General features: G+C 41.8%; 1 protein-coding gene across 1 annotated transcript in view; it reads left to right on the top strand.

The window, feature by feature from the left end:
- Positions 1-1,332: 1,332 nt before the first annotated feature.
- The window catches only part of LOC122131078 (NACHT, LRR and PYD domains-containing protein 12-like), a 21,198-nt gene continuing 1,903 nt past the window's right edge, over positions 1,333-20,627 (top strand). Inside the window, exons 1-8 of the mRNA XM_042705981.1 lie at positions 1,333-1,761; positions 4,259-4,773; positions 5,431-7,228; positions 7,578-7,748; positions 8,916-9,086; positions 9,431-9,601; positions 12,063-12,236; positions 13,953-13,999. Of these exons, the coding sequence (XP_042561915.1) occupies positions 1,694-1,761; positions 4,259-4,773; positions 5,431-7,228; positions 7,578-7,748; positions 8,916-9,086; positions 9,431-9,601; positions 12,063-12,236; positions 13,953-13,999 (3,115 nt within the window). The 5' untranslated portion in view covers positions 1,333-1,693. The remainder of the gene's footprint in view (positions 1,762-4,258; positions 4,774-5,430; positions 7,229-7,577; positions 7,749-8,915; positions 9,087-9,430; positions 9,602-12,062; positions 12,237-13,952; positions 14,000-20,627) is intronic.

Raw genomic sequence — 20,627 nt, 5'->3', positions numbered from 1 at the left:
TGTTTTTGTGTGTGTGTGTTGGTTTATTTTGTTTGTTTTTGTGTGTGTGTGTGTGTTAAAGAGAGAAAGTGAACGAGAGAGTATGCAGACAGGCTAACTTCACTAACTATTAGGACAGGGTGTCCGCGGGGTATTAAACAGTATTAAAAGGTGATAAATCAAAATTGCCAAATTTAAGGCCATTAAAAGTGTTAAATGTAGTTTTAGAGGTATATTTTTTTTTTTTAAATAGGTATTATTTTTTTCAAGTGTCCTATTCTGATTGATATTCTATCTTCTAAAGTTCGCGTTAGTTCGTTTAAATGCGGGCTTTAGCAAAGCTGGGCACAATCAAAGATCTTCCGTATCAATCCTGAAGTCTCAACTTTGTATGTTTGATGCTGACGTCATATTCAGTGGTCGTTCGACATCTCAAACACTGCGCGCTTCAACTGGGTAACCAACTGGCTGGCTTACGTTTTTGACTTGCTTAGGCATATCTTCAACGTCCAGACAACCATCGTCGTCGTCATGGGCAAATGCAAGTTTTCTGACAGCTGGGTTTAGTAGGGAATAACCGGCAGGCTTATTGTTTGGTTTGTAAAAAAAACATCAATGTCAACTGGATGGGAGCTAATGCACTTCGGTCGCATATGCAAACCACTAAACATAAAAATGGAATGCGCGGTCGACGAGAGCAGTTCATTCTACCACTCTGCCAACTGTCTGTGCTGCTGCACCACCACCACCGAAAGCTAGTGCCACGGTACAAGCCAACGCTACGGCTCCAGCAACTACGTCTGACCTCCGGGTGACTATGGGCGCCACACCAACACTGCGTGCGGAGGCTCTGTGGTGTTTAAACACTGCAGTTAAACACCACTCATTGAACTCCAACAAAGGAATTTCGGAGCTGTTTAAAGAAATGTTTCCCGACTCTGACATCGCAAAGTCATTCACGTGTGGTAAAGACAAAACCGGCTACATCATCAGATTTGGATTAGCATCGTTCTTCAAAAAACAGCTTGTTGATGGCATCAACAAGGCTGGGCCATTCGTGTTGATGTTTGCTCATGAATTCATATTAGGCCTATAGCACACCAGTTCACGTAGTGGATGCCAGTTTGTGAAGTGATATCAGCAACAATTCATATAGCAGATGCCAGTTTATAATGCATCAACAGTTCATGTAGTGAATGCCAGCCAGTGTGCTGGAACTATCTCTCCATTGCACATTTAATGTAGTTTGTTTTATTTTTATTCACAAAATGAAATAAATGTGTGCAATATGTGGTCAACATCAGTGAGTCTCTAAATCTATTATGTTGTGTATAGTGTTATATATGTCAAAATCTCTGTAAACGTTAGAAAGGTCGCCGATTAACACTTGCAACTCAGTGTCGTGATGGTTTTAAAAAAATTCAGAAGGTAGTAAAAAAGGTATTAAAAAGGTATTAAATTTAACTTAAGGATTGCTGTATATACCCTGTAGGAAAAAGTGTTGGCAAATGCTGAATCCATTATCTGACCCAGGATGTGTGTGTGTGTGTGTGTTAAAGAGAGAGACAGAGAAAGCGTGAATGATAAAGTATGCAGACATGCTAACATTACTAACTATTAGGAAGAAGTGTTGGCTAAATCTATTATTTTGTCTCCTTATGTAACCAGGCCACAGACACACAGACCAGTGTCTCCAGTGCCCAGCTGTGTGTCTATGAAGAGTGACCGGTCCATTGGACGCCCTCCCAATTTCAGCAGTGGACCACCACAGTCTGATCCAAAGTCAGTTGTCAGCTATTATATTTGACATGTTTGCATGTTACACATACAGATATGTACAAGAGTGGAGAGTTACTGGTGTGTGTGTTTGTTTTGTTTGTTTCTGTGTGTGTTTGTTTGTTTTGTTTTTGTGTGTGTGTGTGTGTGTGTTTGTTTTGTTTGTTTGTTTTTGTGTGTGTGTGTTGGTTTATTTTGTTTGTTTTTGTGTGTGTGTGTGTGTTAAATAGAGAGAGTGAACGAGAGAGTATGCAGACATGCTAACTTCACTAACTATTAGGACAGGGTGTCCGCGGGGTATTAAACAGTATTAAAAGGTGATAAATCAAAATTGCCAAATTTAAGGCCATTAAAAGTGTTAAATGTAGTTTTAGAGGTATTTTTTTTTTTTTTAAATAGGTATTATTTTTTCAAGTGTCCTATTCTGATTGACATTCTATCTTCTAAAGTTCGCATTAGTTCGTTTAAATGCGGGCTTTAGCAAAGCTGGGCACAATCAAAGATCTTCCGTATCAATCCTGAAGTCTCAACTTTGTATGTTTGATGCTGACGTCATATTCAGTGGTCGTTCGACATCTCAAACACTGCACGCTTCAACTGGGTAGCCAACTGGCTGGCTTACGTTTTTGACTTGCTTAGGCATATCTTCAACGTCCAGACAACCATCGTCGTCGTCATGGGCAAATGCAAGTTTTCTGACAGCTGGGTGTAGTAGGGAATAACCGGCAGGCTTATTGTTCGGTTTGTAAAAAAAACATCAATGTCAACTGGATGGGAGCTAATGCACTTCGGTCGCATATGCAAACCACTAAACATAAAAATGGAATGCGCGGTCGGCGAGAGCAGTTCATTCTACCACTCTGCCAACTGTCTGTGCTGCTGCACCACCACCACCACCACTAGTGCCACGGTACAAGCCAACGCTACGGCTCCAGCAACTACGTCTGACCTCCGGGTGACTATGGGCGCCACACCAACACTGCGTGCGGAGGCTCTGTGGTGTTTAAACACTACAGTTAAACACCACTCATTGAACTCCAACAAAGGAATTTCGGAGCTGTTTAAAGAAATGTTTCCCGACTCTGACATCGCAAAGTCATTCACGTGTGGTAAAGACAAAACCGGCTACATCATCAGATTTGGATTAGCATCGTTCTTCAAAAAACAGCTTGTTGATGGCATCAACAAGGCTGGGCCATTCGTGTTGATGTTTGCTCATGAATTCATATTAGGCCTATAGCACACCAGTTCACGTAGTGGATGCCAGTTTGTGAAGTGATATCAGCAACAATTCATATAGCAGATGCCAGTTTATAATGCATCAACAGTTCATGTAGTGAATGCCAGCCAGTGTGCTGGAACTATCTCTCCATTGCACATTTAATGTAGTTTGTTTTATTTTTATTCACAAAATGAAATAAATGTGTGCAATATGTGGTCAACATCAGGGAGTCTCTAAATCTATTATGTTGTGTATAGTGTTATATATGTCAAAATCTCTGTAAACGTTAGAAAGGTCGCCGATTAACACTTGCAACTCAGTGTCGTGATGGTTTTAAAAAAATTCAGAAGGTAGTAAAAAAGGTATTAAAAAGGTATTAAATTTAACTTAAGGATTGCTGTATATACCCTGTAGGAAAAAGTATTGGCAAATGCTGAATCCATTATTTGACCCAGGATGTATGAGTGAGTGAGTGAGTGAGTGAGTGAGTGAGTTAAAGAGAGAGACAGAGAAAGCGTGAATGAGAGAGTATGCAGACATGCTAACTCTACTAACTATTAGGAAGAAGTGTTAGCTAAGTAAATCTATTATTATGTCTCCTTATGTAACCAGGCCACAGACACACAGACCAGTGTCTCCAGTGCCCAGCTGTGTGTCTATGAAGAGTGACCGGTCCATGGGACGCCCTCCCAATTTCAGCAGTGGACCACCACAGTCTGATCCAAAGTCAGTTGTCAGCTATTATATTTGACATGTTTGCATGTTACACATACAGATATGTACAAACATGGAGAGTTACTTGCGTGTGTGTTTGTGATTGAGTATTTATGTGGGTTTGTTTGTGTGTGTGTGTGTGTGTGTGTGTGTGTGTGTGTGTGTGTTAAAGAGAGAGAGTGAACGAGAGAGTATGCAGATTGGCTAACCTTACTAATTATTAGTCTGATCCAAAGTGAGTTGTCAGCTATTATATTTGACATGTTTACATTGAACTCATACAGATATGTACAAAAGTGGAGAATTACTTGCGTGTGTGTGTGTGATTGTGTGCTAGTGCTTGTGAGTGAGTGAGTGTGTTTTTGTTTGTTTGTGAGTGAGTTTGTGTGTTTTTTTTGTTTTTGCATGTTTGTGTGTGTGTATATGTAAGTGTTGTGCGTGTGAGTGTGTGTTTGTGTGTGTGTTGAAGAGAGTGAGAGAGAGAGCAAGTGTGTGTTTTTGCAGATCCTGGTGTAAGGTGTTCTGTGGTGTAAGGTGATTATTTGTGTGGTTTATCTGTCACTGCAGTGTTTGGAGGAATGTTCTGACCCAGGATCAGTCCAGGTGTGGAGTGTGTGAGCAGCTACTGAGGGACCCAGTCATCACCACCTGTGGACACAGTTTCTGCAGGCAGTGCATCAGCAGCTACTGGAGTCAGTCTGGTCCATCAGGAGACTACAGCTGTCCCCAGTGCAGAAAGAGATCCAGAGCACAACCCTTTCTAAACCCTGACATAACCATGGCACAACCTCTGTTATACCCACATACAACCATGACACAACCTCCTGTATATCTCCCTACAGCCATGGCACAATCTTCTCTCTACCAACACAGAGAAATGGCACAGCTTCATCTAAAGCCATCTACAACCATGGCACAAGTTCCTCCATATCCACACTCAGACTTGGGGCAGAACCCTCTATACCCACACTTACACATGGCACAGATATCTCCACATCGTCCTTTGGATGAGCACATAGTCATGGAAGGAAGCAAACATCTCCAAACTGAGCATGCTCCTGTCAAAAGGGCCAAACTAAGAGGTGAGTTGATAGGTGAAAATTCACCCTAGTTACCTCAGGACTCCGGAGCTGCATATAAGTATATTTATTAGACAAACAACAATTGCAATCGGGCTCACTCCCAGCACAAGGCTGAAAGTGAAGCCATGATAAACACATCGCACAAGGTTTATATAGACAGAAGTTAAGCGTTCAGCAGAGGTAACCACGTGGTGGATTTCTGACGTCCGAGGCAAGGATGGAAGTTTTGCACAAGGTCGGAAGAAGCACAGTTCGACCCTTCTTATCACTTCTGGTCTAAACATGCTCTTGTACATATGCAGTCTAAGTGGCACCTAATATTCTAAGTTACACACGCACACAGAAAAGCCATGTTCCTGCTTACATAAGTACATGATTCATATAAGGTAATTAATAATACAAGGCACTTGATTATTATATTCTTAAGTCATTAACAGTGTTTGGAAATTATCTCCATCATGATTCTTGAAGTATTTCTTTCAGAACTGCTTCCAGGAGTTGGGTTCCTGCATGAATAGAAACACCATTTAGTTAAGAAACAAAATGATGGTGACATTTTGAAGTTCATTGTTCAGTGTTACTCTTCTTGAAATGTGGGTTAGATGCTGATCTGATTTGCTTATTTGTCTGTTTGTTTGTTTGTTTAATGCCAAACAGATGATGTCCTGAACAGAGCACCGGTGACTCATAAAGCCAGTATGAAGAGGAGGTTTGAGAGCATATCTGAAGGTGTCATAAGATCAGAGACTCAAACACTCCTGAACAAGATCTACACGGAGCTCTACATCACAGAGGGAGAGAGTGAAGGGGTGAATAATGAACACGAAGTTTGGCAGGTAGAGTCAGCATCCAGATCACAAACTACAGAAGACACAGCAATCCACTGCAATGACATCTTCAAGCCCTTACCTGGACAGCAGAGACCCATCAGAATTGTCATGACCAAGGGCATTGCTGGCATTGGAAAAACCGTCTCAGTGCAGAAGTTCATCCTTGACTGGGCAGAGGAGAAAGCTAACCAGGATGTAGATTTCATGTTTGTACTTCCGTTCCGTGAGCTGAATTTGGTCAAACATGATCAGTACAGTCTTCACAAGCTCCTGCTGGACTTCCACCCTGAGCTTAGGGAGCTACAGTATGGTGAATACAAAGACCGCCATACTGTGTTCATCTTTGATGGTCTGGATGAGAGTCGACTTCCGCTGAATTTCCAAGAGAACCAGCAGTTGTCTGATGTGACACAAACATCATCAGTGGATGTGTTGATGACGAGCCTCATTCAGGGATCTCTGCTTCCCTCTGCTCTCATCTGGATAACCTCCCGACCAGCAGCAGCCAGTCAGATCCCTTCTCAGTGCATCAATCAGGTGACAGAAGTACGAGGGTTCAGTGATCCACAGAAGGAAGAGTACTTCTGGAAGAGGATTAGTGACCAGAATCAAGCCAACAGAATCATCTCGCACATTAAGGCATCCAGGAGCCTCCACATCATGTGCCACATGCCAGTCTTCTGTTGGATCTCAGCCACTGTCCTTCAGCAGATACTGGAAGAGGATGATGGGAAGGAACCCCCCAAAACTCTGACTGAGATGTTCATACACTTCCTGCTCATCCAGACCACCAGGAAAAAACAGAAGTATCAAGAGGAAAATGATATAGAGAGACAGAGGCTCCTGGAATCACATAAGGATGTCATACTGAAACTGGCAGAGCTGGCCTTCAAGCATCTAGAGAATGGCAATCTCATGTTCTATGAGGAAGACCTGAAAGAGTGTGGCATTGACGTGAGTGAAGCCTCAGTGTACTCTGGCATGTGCACTGAGATCTTCAGGGAGGAATGTGTGTTTCACCACAAGAAGGTCTACTGCTTTGTGCATTTGAGCATCCAGGAGTTTCTTGCTGCACTTCATGTGTTTGCCTCCTACTTGAGTAAAAACATGGAGGCCCTGACACCATTTCTCAAAGGGAAGTCCAGGTCTTTGCCAGATCTGCCTCTACATGAGCTGCTGAAGAATGCTGTGAACAAAGCTTTGGAGAGCAAGAATGGACACCTTGATTTGTTTGTTCGCTTCCTTCATGGAATTTCTCTGGAGTCAAATCAGAGACTTTTGGTTGGTCTCCTGACACACACACACAGCAGCCCAGAAAGTGAGAAGAAGACTATCCGAAACCTGAAGGTGATGCAAAGGCCAAATATCTCCCCTGAGAGGTGCATCAATCTGTTCCACTGCCTGGTCGAAATGCACGACTCTTCTGTTCATGATGAAATCAAGGCTTTCCTGCAGGCAGAGAAGGGTTCGGTGAAACAGCTCTTACTGGCTCACTGCTCAGCCTTGGCTCATGTGCTTTTGCTGTCTGGGGAGGTGCTGGATGAGTTTGACCTGAAGAAATACAAAACCTCTCCAGAAGGTCGCAGGAGACTGGTTCCAGCTGTGAGATGCTGCAGAAAGGCTCTGTGAGTTAAGTTCTGCAATAACCTTGACACTGAATTCAGACTTGTTGTCATTGAAATGCTTATGTTAGGAGGTGTTACTACAGGTAGCATTGTACTATAGGTTTAAAGGTCCACTGTGTTATTTTGCTTAAAGAAACTAAACTTTGTTTACATGAGTGTCTTTGAGAGCAGTAGAACATAATTTTTTTCCCCTACCTGATGAAATGTTTCTCACGTCTTTTTCACATTGTTTGCTACAATATTTACATCCAACCTGAGAAATAAGTGACCATTCTGCTCCTCTATGGCATGGATGGGGAAGGAGGCACTCATAGTTTTATATTTGTTTCTTCTCTTGTCTCTCTGACAGACTTGCTGACTGCAAACTAACAGAGAGGTCATATGAGATTGTGGCCTCAGCTCTGCAGTCTGCAAACTCCCCCTTAAGAGAGCTGGATCTGGGTCACAGTGACCTACGGCTGTCAGGTGAAATGCTGCTCTCTGCTCTACAGAGTCCAAACTGCAAACTGGAGACACTGAGGTCAGTAATATTGTAGACCGTGTTAACAGACACATACTCTTAACTGTAGACTGGATTAACCAGACAATAGCAACATCATGTTTTACTCTAGGCATTTGCTCTCTGATATCACAATTTGTGATAGTGTGTTACACAATTTTGTTCACATTGGACCTCATTCTCGAACATTTTCTTAAGTGTCTGAAGTTCTGCTCCTCTATGGCATGGATGGGGAAGGAGTAGGGTTGGGTACCGTAAACTGGTGCCAATATGGTAACGGGTTGCTAGGCAGATTTCGTGGGGCACATTTAAAACTGCCCCATCTCCCAATGTAAACTTTGGCCTGTGTCGTTCACGCTCATTGTTGTTTCCATAGCAACAGTCTTATGACAGCGAAGAGCAGGCAGCATTTCACAGAGAAAGCACAAACAGTGCTAGCCATCAATTTAACAGAGAAAATGCCGAAAGGTAAACGGTTAAAAGTATAGCTGTATTTCGCACAAAAAGATTCAAACATCGCGACGTGCAGCAAATGCAACAAAACAATTGCGTGTAAAGGGGGGAGAGAAGGCAAGAGTCAACGGCAGATCAGCAACCGCAGACTGAAGACTAAACGGAGATGCCAGCAAAACTAAACCAAGTCTCTTAAAGGGGCTGTACAAGTTCACATACTCAGTGTGTTCAAATAACAAGCAGGATAGAAAAGATAGGTATAAACAAATCAGAAAATTGTGAAATTTCATGAAATAAATGCAAACAAAATAATACATCTTTGACTCCGAAAGGCAAATATGCTCATATTTCTGCAAAAGAATTGCTGAAGTTTGAAGCTGTAGTGTGTGTACAGAGTGTGTGTGTGTTTTGTATTTATTTTATTTATATTTATTTAAGTATACTGTAAACTGTTGTTAACAGTTAATATAGTTTGAAGTTAAAAAGTTTGAAGCTGTAGTTTGAAGCCAAGTGTTTTGTATTTATTAATAAAAAAAAGCCTTTCTTTAATGTTGTCAATCGTCGTTTTGTGCTTTAAAAAAAAAAAAAAAGTATCGGTTCAGGCACCGTTTAGGCATCGATATCGTTTTAAAAGTATCGTTTGAGCACTGGTATCGGAAAAAACCCAAACAATACCCATCTCTAGGAAGGAGGAACTCAGTTTTATATTTGTTTCTTCTCTTGTCTCTCTGACAGACTTGCTGAGTGTAAACTAACAGAGAGGTCATTTGAGATTGTGGCCTCAGCTCTGCAGTCTGCAAACTCCCCCTTAAGAGAGCTGGATCTGAGTCACAGTGACCTGCAGCAGTCAGGAGAAATGCTGGGCTCTGCTCTACAGAGTCCAAACTGCAAACTGGAGACACTGAGGTCAGTAATATTGTAGATTGTGTTAACAGACACATACATTACTATTTTTGTATTTCATGCTTAGTTTTTTCCCTGTTGATCTAGAAAACGTATATAGTTTTGCTTGATTAAAATGATACACTGATATCAAATCAGTTCACATGCTAAACTCACAGTTTTGTGCCTCAACTGCATTTTCTTCACTGACCTTCACTGTCTTAAATATAATCCTGTTCATTTTGCTCCTTTTTTGGTGGATGAAGTGTCAATTTCTGTGTCATTCTAAACTTTTGAACAGTATTGTTTTTATCCATACTACCATGCCATTTTCTACTCTCTGTCTCTTTACCTCTCCCTCAACGCAGTCTTGCTGACTGTAAGCTAACAGAGGAATCCTGTAAGGCTGTAGCCTCTGCTCTGCAGTCATCGGTCTCCCTGACCGAACTGGACCTCACAAACAATGACCTGAAGGATTCTGGAATTCAGCTTCTCTCTGCAGGACTAAGTAGCCCTCAATGTATACTACAGAAACTAAGGTTGGTGTTTGACTTTCATGTTATGATCAAGTATCACTCCTGATTGTAGCTTTTGATGCATGTGCTAGATTAGTTAGCTGTCCATGAACTGCTCACACTTCTGTCTATATAAAACCATCTGCATTTTGCAAAAAGTGACAGGACACTCCTGCCACCTATCAATGTCTCCTGGTACACTAAGTAGTTGTAATGGTGTAATGAGTGTTAAACATATATTCTCAAATGCTTGGGTGTAGATGGTCAGTAAATGGATTCAGAGTGTGTTCTCAAAGTTATATTTCTTCAGGGGATAATTATAATCATCTTGACCCATGTTATAGATTGACCAGTCAATCAGTGTAGGTCAGAATTGTTGTGGACTTGTGTACCACACTTTTACACTTGTATAATTGCTGCCTATCAAGAGTCAGCTAGAAAACATGTAATCGGTTTTCATGATGTGTTTTCATCCATTACTGTAAGAACATGTGTAGTGTTTAATTATAACTAATACAAAGTGTCCCATTTTTATTGTTTGTAGTAAAAGTCTGTTCATTCGTAATGGAAATTTCTCAGACAGAGGTTCCCCAAGGACGGCAAGTTATGTTATATTAGTAATTTTATCCCACAGGAACGGAGACCTCAGTCAGGCAATTGTAAATAAAATCAGGAACAATGAGGCGCATCAAGGGAGAGAGAGCATGAATTCACATAATGATTCACCAGCTTCTCTAACTAGACAGGGAACACGACTTGAAGTATTTTATCAGTTGAAAGGAGAGGAGTGTTCATCACAGAGCTCAGATCACATGGGCCACCCCGGGTCCAGTCTCAGGAGTTACACCCCAGTCCTTATCACTGAGAAACATAGGCACACACAGTGGCGATTTTAGCCTGAAATTTCTGGTGGGCCAATTTTGTATGACTTCATGTCACCGTCAAAAAACTAGAGGTAGCTGATTATTATAAGCGGTAGACCAGTAAGATATGTTATGGGCTGCATTTTGAGTGCCAGCAGGGAGCAGAAATCCTATTTCAAATACATTTCACATGCTTCAGCGCTCAGCGCAACACAAAGATGTTGCCTATAATACAGCATTAAAGTAAAATGATTGCAACAAAGTAAAAAGATTAGACAGACACATAGCTCAAATAACTTGACTAATTTATTAAGCTTGTGGCACACAATATGAAGCGAAAGGCACAACTTAAAACAAATAACAGCAACAAAACATGCTGCTAAATGAACAAAACTTTGTAAAAAGACGATGTCCTTGCAGATTGCATTGATACATCCATCAGCTCCAAAAAAAAAAAGGTTTGACTCACCAATGCAGATCACCTAAATAGGAAGTTTGCGCGGTGGTTCTTTGCTTGAGCAAACCTCTCGATGACTTTGCTGTTAAAATCCACCAGTCCATGAACAAACGGGTTTTCAATGGTAAGCATGGAGAGGGCGTTCAGTCTCTGCTGTCCCATTGTGTTTCTTGTGAATGTCTTAATCCTTTTGTGTGGCCCCAAACGTTTATTTTTTATTTATCTTCCAACGACAATGTACTAAATTGCACCCTCAACAACTAGTCTACATTATTCATTGTAGGATGAATTAAAACACTTCCAAAATACTCGAAAACTAGCGATAGCTAACTAGCAGTAACGTTACTGGCATTGATCTGTCTGATTTTTTATCTTTTTTTTCTAAATCACGGGGTACAGGTCTCGCGGTTTTCGCATTATTCCAGTCTAGTTGCTAGGCAGATTTTGTGGGGCACATCTGAAAGTGCACCACCGCTCAATGTTAACTTTGGCCTGTGTGGTTCACGCTCATTGGTGTTTCCATGGTAACGGTGGGGCAGCGTGGGCCGTTGCCCCACCGGAAAAGGAGGGACAGTGGAGAGCAGCATTTCACAGAGCAAGCACACAGACAGAAAAACACACAAATCAAAGTATTCCAAAACAAGACTATAATGCTTGTGAGTCAAGTTTATTCACACGCATATTCACGCTACTTTGCATTTTTTTTTTCTTTTTTCTGCAAAGTACGAATGTATTGAGCTTTCTGCACAACAGCGTCATCTGGATCTGGTGGGGCAGTGCCCCACCTGCCCCTAATGTAGAAACGCCACTGGGCACACAGATATAAATGGCACATTCAGGAATACACAGATATATGCTTACCTTACTTCTAATTCTAAGAAACATATAGGCATCGGAGTAGAATAATAAGACATTAATAAGACTTTAGTTCTGAATGGAATCTCTGTAAACTTTTTGTTCTTCAACCTCTTGGAATTAATCCTCAGCTAGGGTTTAAGGCAGACTGTGTCAGTTTATGGATGTTCTTAGTGATTTATCTGCTCTCAAAGTAAATTGTTTTTCAAAAATAAATTTGTGGAATTTTGACAAAATGGCTGAATTTGCAAATGTCTTGCGTAATGCGTTCCCTTCTCTAATAATGAGGGGAAATGATCTCTTGTTTCAGACTGTCTGGTTGTCTCATCACACACCAGGGCTGTTCTTTCTTGGCCTCTGCCCTCAAATCAAACCCCTTCTACCTGAAACAGCTGGATCTGAGCTACAATCACCCAGGAGACTCAGGGGTCAGTGAGCTCACAGACAGACTGAATGATCCCAACTGTAAACTAGAGACTTTCAGGTGAGTGCTGGGTGTTTATCTGAGTGTACATACAATTTTAAACAGTTGCCGAGGACACCCAGGCTAAAGGGGTGTGGAGGGAGATTTTGAATGGAGCGGATGGGGAAAGTCTTTTCACTAAGAGCACCAAGTCTGGACTGCTGGAGGTGCATCTTCTTTCTATTCCTACATGGATGTGCATGTTGCTCCTCCTCCTAAACTCCAAGATGGGTGCACATGTCCTGCTAGTATCACCAGTCAGCAGCCACTTCTATTCCCCTCATCTTCTCTCAGTCACAGCATGCCAGGGCTGATGGCAGTCAGTGCTGCTGTCAGACATCTGTCTCAACCAAAACTTCCCAGCAGTGCTGTGGGTGGATCCAGTCGGCTTTGGTGCCCATAGCAACAATGTTGTTACACTCCTTCCTCCCCCTTTCCCCTCTCCACTTCTCTCCTTCCAGCAGGAACTGCTCACACTGCAGTCCCACCTGCCTGACTGTCTGGATAAACTGAGTAAATTATGTGTGCTTGTGTCACACCCCTGTCTAGGGTCAGAGGCAAGAACAAAAGAAGGAGATTGCTAGTATCACCAGTCAGAAAAGAGAAGAGACTGCACTGTGGGCAGAACATATGTTGACACAGAGCCTGTGAACATGTAAAGATTGTATTACACAGAAGACATAAGAAACTAGGAAAAAGAACATTTACAGCATCTGGTCCAAAACAGACTGATGTCTAAATCCTCACGCTTTGCCCTTGTCTAGTTCCTGAGTCTCACAAACTGGAAGAGTGTGTTTGCAAAGGGTGGAACCCCATTGAAACATCAGCAGGCAGAGGTTTTGTCAATTTTATGTCATCAGCCTATAGGACATCCTGTAAACACACACACACACACACACACACACACACACACACACACACACACACACACACACACACACACAACACACACACACACACACACACACACACACACACACAAACAAGGAACTGCAAACACAAGAGCAATCAAGCACAAAGCAAGCATGGGGTGGGTGGGGTCCTTTACTATGCCTCAGGCCTGCCTGCAGACTCTCTGGTATTAAATGAGCTCCAGGGTTGGGAGTGGAGCTCCTTCTCTGCTGTCTTGATGACTCTCTGGTGGTCCTGAGCAGTGCTATGTGAAGTAACTGATGATGTTGGTGCTGATATCCTCTGTTCCTTCTCCTTACATCCACAATCATCTCTTCAGGTTTGCTGACATTGAGGGAAAGGTTGTTCTTATGGCACCATGTCACTCAGCTTGACACCTCACTCCTGTACGCTGTCTCATCACCACCAGTGATCAAGCCTATGACAGTGGTGTCATCAGCAAACCTGATGATGGAGTTGCTCTCATAGGAGGCAGTGCAGTCATGTGTGAAGAGTGTGTAGAGCAGGGGGCTCAGCACACAACCTTGAGGGCCGCAGTGTTCATGATTAGTGTCTTTGAGGAGAGATGCCCAATGCTGACAGATTGTGCTCTGCTAGTGAGGAAGGCCATGATCTAGCTGCAGAGGGAGGGGATATATGACAGCTGTCCTGAAAAAATATCCCAGAAAAAATAACCAGGCTATGAGATATATTACTAATTTTGTATTTCATGCTTAGTTTTTTCCCTGTTGATCTAGAAAACTTATATAGTTTTGCTTGATTAAAATGATACACTTATAACAAATCAGTTCACATGTGTATTTTCTTCTTCCCTTCTTTCTTGAGGTATGGCCATGGAGGAGAGTTCAGGATTAAACCAGGACCGAGAAAATGTGAGTGATTTTATTAATTTTTCCCTGAAAAAATACATACACATGTTTGTGTATTAACATAGAAACATTGAGGTATGTGTGTGTGAATGAAAAAGAGAAGGAGGTTTTGTATGTTTATAGGTTTAGCAGTGCCTGTGATCATGCGTGTGTCATCAGTGTCCCTTCAGTACTGGAGGCTGATGTTTCTTTGTTTTCACTTGGTCATTTTCTGATGCCATTTGACTTGTGATAATTCTAAAACATGAACATGAATGCAGACATCCCAACCTGCAAAAAGTCATTTCAGGGAGGTATCCCAAACCCCCCCCAAACCCTGTCCCCCAGTCCCCCCGGGAAAAAAAATCAAATTTTTTTTTTACAAATGTAGGCCTAGGCCTATTTCCCTGCGCTCCCTAACAAGTTGTGGTCCCTAAAAGATATAAAAGCATAATATCATTCTATAGGCTATAGCCCTATGCAATTCTTTGTTAATTATGTTTAAATATGTAGATTACTTTTACTATTTATATGCTGCCTATACTATTTATGTTAACTGCTTTTATTTTTATTCCATTGCAACTTTAAACAGGTCTAAGGAGTTTGTTGTTTTCATGTAGCCCTGGCAACTAGCCGGCCTGAATAATATGCACATGAAATGAAACTTGTTGAACTCACCTCAACATGTCTTTTACAGTCATTTAACCCGCCATGGGCAATGCTGAAATCACTGTAACAGATTGTACAGCGAGCAAGACTGTCTTTGTGATTTACTTTTCTAAGACAGGGGTACACCTTTGTATAGTCTGTTGTAAAATGTGTCTTATATTTTCGTTTTTTAGGGTACTCTCCCTCTGCCTTGGTGCTCCTGTTCCTAGATACACTGAACAGATTAATTCGGTTCGGGAGAAGAGATAAAAGCCCGCCCACACTGAAAATTGATTGGTTGACTTACCGAAACAGGCCAATCAGGATGCTTCATGAGGCACACACTCACACTGCCACAAACACGCAGTCTCTAGGTCCCTCTCCCTCTCTGTCGTGCGCGCGCTACACAGATGCTTACGCGGCTTGGAGCACGTCTGTCTCGCGTGCGCGCTTGCTCGCTCGCTCTAGATTCCGGGAGATTTTAAGTAATTTGCGGGCATCAGGGAGTCGCTATCAATATGCGGGAGACTCCCGGAACTTCCGGGAGACTTGGGATGTCTGTGAATGTGATCAAGTCGACTCCCAGCTCATACAGCTGCTGCTGAGCAACTGCAGTGTCTGGCCCTGAAAACAGCTGCCAGCTTACTGCCATAAGATTATCATGGCATGTGCCATCATGACAATGAAAGCTGAACAGAATTGAGATCTGACACTTACTGAACCAAGCAGTGTTTGGTCTGTGATGCCTACCCTAAGGGATACACACTTGAGAGTGTGTGTGTTGGTGTGTGTCCTTAAGTTTTGTCTGGCCTGCTAGTCTGTGTTTGACTGTTTGTGTGTGTGAGTAAAGACATTTCACATATGCTTGTTCCTGCCTTCCGGACCTGACAGACCTACACACACACACACACACACACACACACACACACACACACACACACACACACACTCACCAACTCAACTTCACTCCATGGCCTGATACCAGGAAACGCACTCACACACACACACAATCAGGAATGAGTCCAGGATGACCAACACAAACATTATCACACACTAAACAAGGACACACACACATAAAGATAGACACACACGTATATTTAGTCATGCAATCACACACACAAAGATATACACATCTAACGCACACAGGATCATGATTAATACAAACTGTATCACATAAACAAGGTCACATATACACTCACAACCATACAGAGAGAGAGAGAGGGAGAGAAACTCACACACACACACACACAAACACAGACAGAGATAGACAGAGAGAAACACACTTATTTACACACACTCCACTTCATTTACACACCTATACTACTTCCTGACACACACACACACACACACACTCACTCTAACACACAATCATGAATGAGTCCAGGATAACCAACACAAACAGTATCACACATAAACAAGGACACACACAGACAAAGTTACACACACAAGTACATTTAATCCTTTAATCACACACACACACACACAAAGATATACACTAATAATTTTTTCTACACCCACACGTACATCACACTTTACATACACACACATTCCAAAAATCTCTCCAGGACTCACCACTTCCTCAATACACACACTCTAACATATGCGGACACACACACACGCACATGCACCCATTCACTCACTCACTCGCATACATAAACACACACATGCACCCACTCACTCACATACATACACACACACATACATTGAACACAAACAATATCGCACATACACAAGGAAACACACACCTATGCACTCACACACTCACTGAATCACAAATTTGTCCAGGATGAAGAACACCAACTATTTCACACATTAACAAGGACACAAAGACACACACACAAGTGCATTAATCATGCAGTCACACACACAAAGATACACACACAAGTGCATTAATCATGCAGTCACACACACAAAGATACACACACAAGTGCATTAATCATGCAGTCACACACACAAAGATACACACACAAGTGCATTAATCATGCAGTCACACACACAAAGATACACACACAAGTGCATTAATCATGCAGTCACACACACAAAGATACACACACAAGTGCATTAATCATGCAGTCACACACACATCTCATGATTTTTCTACACCGAAACTCACTCACAAACATTCCATAAATGACTCCAAAACTCTCGACTCCCTTGAATAAACACACGCTAAGAAATGTGCGCAAATTCTCACACACACACACACACACACCCACTGATTCACTCACATATACAAACACAGACAGAGAGAGAGAGAGAGAAACACACACAAGAGATTACATATATACTCTTTCGTGCTTTCCTGACACACACACACACACACACACACACACACACACACACACAACCAAACACACACACACACACACACACAGACAGAAAGAGAGAGAAAGAAAGAAAGAAACGCCTACAAGATATTACATATATACTCTTTCAACACACACACACACACACACACACACACACACACACACACAAGATATCATACATATACTTTCTGACACACATATACATTCTCTTACACTGATATAAACTAACACACACACGCAGAGATAGAGAGAGAGAAAGTGACACACACACATACAGTCATTTACAGTCACACACAAGAGATTACACATATGCCCCTTCCTGACATACACACACACACACACACAGAAATATCACAAATACACAAGGATGCACACACACACACACACAGAGGTTCACATACACTCACACACACAGGATTCCACATATACTCCTTCCTGACACACACAGGAAGAGACTCATAAATGCACTCACTCAATCACACACACAGATATCACACATACAGAAGGATGCACACTCACATACATGCATACACACACACACACACACACACACACAATATCATATATATACATTATCTTACATAGACATACTCGATCGCATACACACACACACACACACTAGATCAGGGGTACTCAATTAGAAACCCAAAAGATCCACTTGCCAAATGTTCATTCGGACCAGGGTCCGGAACAGTGATGATCAAAATCCAAAAACATAACTCCAACAAAAACGTTCAAACTATGCACAAAAGGTGATGTGGTCTAGCCTTATTTGTGTGAAAGGTGACACCTTTTTTGTGCTTTGAACTTGGGCATAAAAGGTGTGAGGGCCAGGCGGAGGCACTGATGTAAGTGTTCATTAGTGAGTGTGCTCCTGTATTTGTTTTTCACCATATTCATGGTTGAAAAGGCAGACTCACAACAGTATGTTGAGGTATGCACGCTCTTGTTGTGTGGCTGATCTAACTATTACACTGCACGTTGCTTGGTATGATGATTGCAGATGGTTTCTGGCCCTTACCTCAGAGTTCTGGGGGTAATTTTGTTCGAAGTGTGCATGCTTTGTTTCATAGTGACGTTTCACGTTACCACTTTTAACCGTCTCGTTGCAGATTAAACACATCGGTTTTGTGCTCCCCACAGGCAGCACAAATGCATACTTTTCAGTCCACTTCAGAATCAACTTTTCGTGTTTTGTCGGGTTTAGAGCACGCCACGTTTGCTTTGCTGAGAAACGGGTATCGTTCACAAATCGATCTGCCCGCGTTGTTGCCATTGACACACACAACCTGCGTGACCCACAGAGCTCGTGGCCTGCATTGAGTGAGTGAGTTGTCATGGTGATGTTGTTATTACAGCTCCTGATTGGACCTCTGGATTGGACACGGAAGATAGAAACCACATCGAGTAGGATACAAATATATAGCGCCAAATCACGCACCAATGAAAACTCGCTTGGATCATTATTATATTAGAATGTTGATTTTGGCTTCGGTCCAGATTTGATTGCGTCTGGGTCCGGATCCGGACCGGAGTCCGCCTATTACTAGATCATACATATACTTCCTGACACATACACATACTTCCACAGACATGCACACACGCACACACACACACACACACACAAATATCACAAATACACAAGAATGCACACACACTCACTCACCTCACCTACATGCATGCACACATACACTCACACACATTCACACACTCACTCACACACTCACACACTCACTCACTCACTCATTCACTCACCTACATGCATACACACACAGAATCACTTTCTCACTCACCCACATTTATACATACACACACACACACACACACACTAGAGATTATACATACTGCCTGACACAGACATAAACAAACACACACACACACACACACTCAGATAGAGAGAGAGAAGGTGACAAACACACACACACACACAAGAGATTACACTTATACTCCTTCCAGGCGCACACACACAAACACACACACACAAATATCACAAATACACAAGTATGTACATTGGGCAGCCTTGCTCTAGACGCTTACTATAGCCTCTGATGGGTGTCTGGATTCTGGATGAAGGTATTTTGGACCATTCCTACTTACAAAACATCTGCAGTTCAGTTAGGTTTGATGGCTACCTAGCGTGGACAGCCCACTTCAAGTCATAGATTTTCAATAATATTCAAGTCTGGGGACTGGGATGGCCATTCCAGAACATTATACTTGTTCCTCTGCATAAATGCCTTGGTAGATTTTGAGCAATGTTTCAGGGTCGTTGTCTTGCTGGAACACCCAACTCTGGCGTAACTTCAATTTTGTGACAGATTCTTGAACATTATTTTCAAGAATTTGCTGATATTGAGTTGAATCCATGGGACCCTCAACTTTAAAAAGATTCCCAGTACCTGCACTAGCCACACAGCCCCACAGCATGATGGACCCCCACCAAATTTTACCAAGTTTTTCTTGGAATGCTGTGTTCTTTTGCCGCCATGCATAACGCCTCTTGTTGTGACCAAATAGCTCAATCTTTGTCTCATCAGTCCACAGCACTTTGTTCCAAAATGAATCTGGCTTGTTCAAATATACTTTTGCATACAGTACCTCAAGCGAGTGTGTTTGTGGCGTGTGTGCAGAAAAAGCTTCTTCCGCATCACTCTCCCATACAGCTGTTCTTTGTGCAAGGTGGCTGAATTGTTGAGCGATGCACAGTGACACCATCTGCAGCGAGATGATCTTGCAGGTCTTTGGAGATGGTCTGAGGGTTGTCTTTGACCATTCTGACCATCCTTCGCCTTTGCCTCCGATATTTTTCTTGGCCTGCCACTTCTGGCCTTAACAAGAACTGTGCCTGTGGCCTTCCATCTCTTGATTACATTCCTCACAGTGGAAACTGACAACTGAAACCTCTGGGATAACTTTTTGGAACCTTCCCCTAAACCACAATGCTGAACAATCTTTGTTTTCAGATCAGTTGACAGTTGTTTTGAGGCCCCCATGTTGCCACTCTTCAGAGAAGAATCAAGCAGAAGCACAACTTGCAATTGGCTACCTTAAATATTTTTTCTAATGATTGGATGCAGCTTTCTATGGAATTTTAGGCTTAACGAGCTAATCAGACTAATTGTGTGTTGCAATTAATCAGTATTGAGTAGGGATGGGTATCGTTTGGTTTTTATCCGATACCGGTACATAACCGATACTTTTAAAACGATACCGGTGCCTAAACGGTGCCGGAACCGATACTTTTATAAAAAATAAAAAAATGTTTACGATTGACGACATTTAAGAAAGGCTTTATTGCCAAATATATGAACTGTTTAAAGTAGATTATATATATAAATAAATACAAAACACCTTTTAACTTAAAACTTAAATAATATATGAACTGTTAACAAAAGTTTAGACTATACTTAAATAAATACAAATAAATACAAAACACACACACACTCTGTACACACACTACAGCTTCAATACTACAATTCTTTTGTTCAATTCAATTTTTTTTTTTCAAATTGAACAATATATTAACTGTTTAAAGTATATTATAAATATAAATACATACAAAACCCTTGGCTTCAAATTTTTTAACTTCAAACTATGAACATTATATTAACTGTAAACAACAGTTTATAGTATACTTAAATAAATATAAATAAATACAAAAAACAGCTTCAAACTTATTTTGCAAAAAATATGAG

Source organism: Clupea harengus, unplaced genomic scaffold (genome assembly GCF_900700415.2).
Source record: "Clupea harengus unplaced genomic scaffold, Ch_v2.0.2, whole genome shotgun sequence".
Taxonomy (NCBI): domain Eukaryota; kingdom Metazoa; phylum Chordata; class Actinopteri; order Clupeiformes; family Clupeidae; genus Clupea; species Clupea harengus.
This window is presented reverse-complemented; position numbering and strand designations above follow the sequence as displayed.